The sequence below is a fragment of the Miscanthus floridulus genome, chromosome 2 (assembly GCF_019320115.1).
Source record: "Miscanthus floridulus cultivar M001 chromosome 2, ASM1932011v1, whole genome shotgun sequence".
NCBI lineage: Eukaryota > Viridiplantae > Streptophyta > Magnoliopsida > Poales > Poaceae > Miscanthus > Miscanthus floridulus.
Genome location: NC_089581.1, coordinates 21,761,900 through 21,763,236, shown reverse-complemented (window position 1 = coordinate 21,763,236; position 1,337 = coordinate 21,761,900). Strand labels below are relative to the sequence as shown.

Here is a 1,337-nt window from a genome sequence, read left to right as displayed (position 1 = left end):
ATGGTGTCGAGCTAAGAATCCATTTTCTGAATTCTTTGCGCCAGGAGTCTATTTATGAGAAACTTTTAAAAAATAACTAAAATGTAAAAAAAAAATCAGCTTATTCAGGGACATGGTTCGAACTCCAGAACGACGAACATTAAGCCCTTAACCCATAGAGAGGAGGGGTTATATAGGCCGAATTGATAGTTGGGAAACGAGTTGTATTTGGGCTTGATTTGAGGGATAATAATAATTTAAACGAGAGAATCGTCGAGGGATTCCAAAGTGGCATTATTTTTGTCTAAATCATACATAGTCGAGTACAAATATTAGTATTAATGACAACAATGCTAATCTGAAATCCTAAAACGATAGATTATCTTCCAGGTTCCCAAGCACACGTAAGATGGTTTCCACAATGACAGGATCCGCGCCCAGCAGTCTCTGCAACTGCGCTTCCACCGGCCGCGGCGCGTCCGAGCCAAAGACGTCACCGACGAACCTGTACACCAGAGCAAAATCCGGATGATCCGGAGACAATAGAACTTGATGAACTGTCTCGTCCTTCGACACGACGGCGTCGTCATCTGTAAACGAGGGCAGCCAGCTAGTGTGTGGCTGCGCCTGGCGTACGACGGCGCCGGAGTGACGAGGGTGCACTGGCGGCACCGCGAGGCCCATCTTCTGAGCCCTGAGGAAGTGCTTCTGGGCGTGGCTGCGGATCTGCGTGGCTGTCTTGGTGGCGACGAACGCCTCGATCCTCTTCCAGTCGCGGCCGTGCAGCACCAGCGCGTGGAGGAACCGGTCGTGCTCGTCGGCGGTCCACTTCTGCCGAGGATTGGTGATGGTGTACGGCTTCCGGAGCTTCTTCCCCGCCATCTCGGTTGACTTGGCCACCACTGCGGACATTTGTTCCTGACTTTCGACCTCTCAGCTTCTTGAGCAGAAACAGCGAGGGCACGTATGAAATGAGAGCGGAGGATTGAGAGTTCTCGACCTGGTGTGTGCTGGTGTTCAGAGTGCGCAAACATATATATGGATCATTGAAGCCGCGCATAAAGTGAGCATCGGATGCAGAAAACGTGTGGCCGTCTGGCCGATACAGAGCATGTGCTGAACAAGCTTGGGGGATTACACACGTGCACGCGGATGCGAATTGCGCGCGTGTTAGGCGGACGCGCGGTGCTAGCCCTTCCGAGGGATCGGAAGCTCTCAATTGCTGTCATGCTGTGCAAGGCGGGGGGCGGCGTTTGGCCGATCTGCGACGTTAAGAGTTAGGTGAAAGACGTGCATTTCGGGGCTACTTTGAACGATCTGATCATCAACGAACAGCCCCTTATTCTCCCATGTGTTGA

The 1,337-nt window shown here is 51.8% G+C and overlaps 1 protein-coding gene across 1 annotated transcript; it reads right to left on the bottom strand.

The window, feature by feature from the left end:
• Nucleotides 1–262: 262 nt before the first annotated feature.
• Nucleotides 263–968, bottom strand: LOC136538173 (protein REVEILLE 6-like). The gene has a single exon (XM_066530152.1). The coding sequence runs from the start codon at nt 889–891 to the stop codon at nt 346–348; it is 546 nt and encodes a 181-aa protein (XP_066386249.1). The 5' UTR covers nt 892–968; the 3' UTR covers nt 263–345.
• Between the last annotated feature and the right edge of the window lie 369 nt (nt 969–1,337).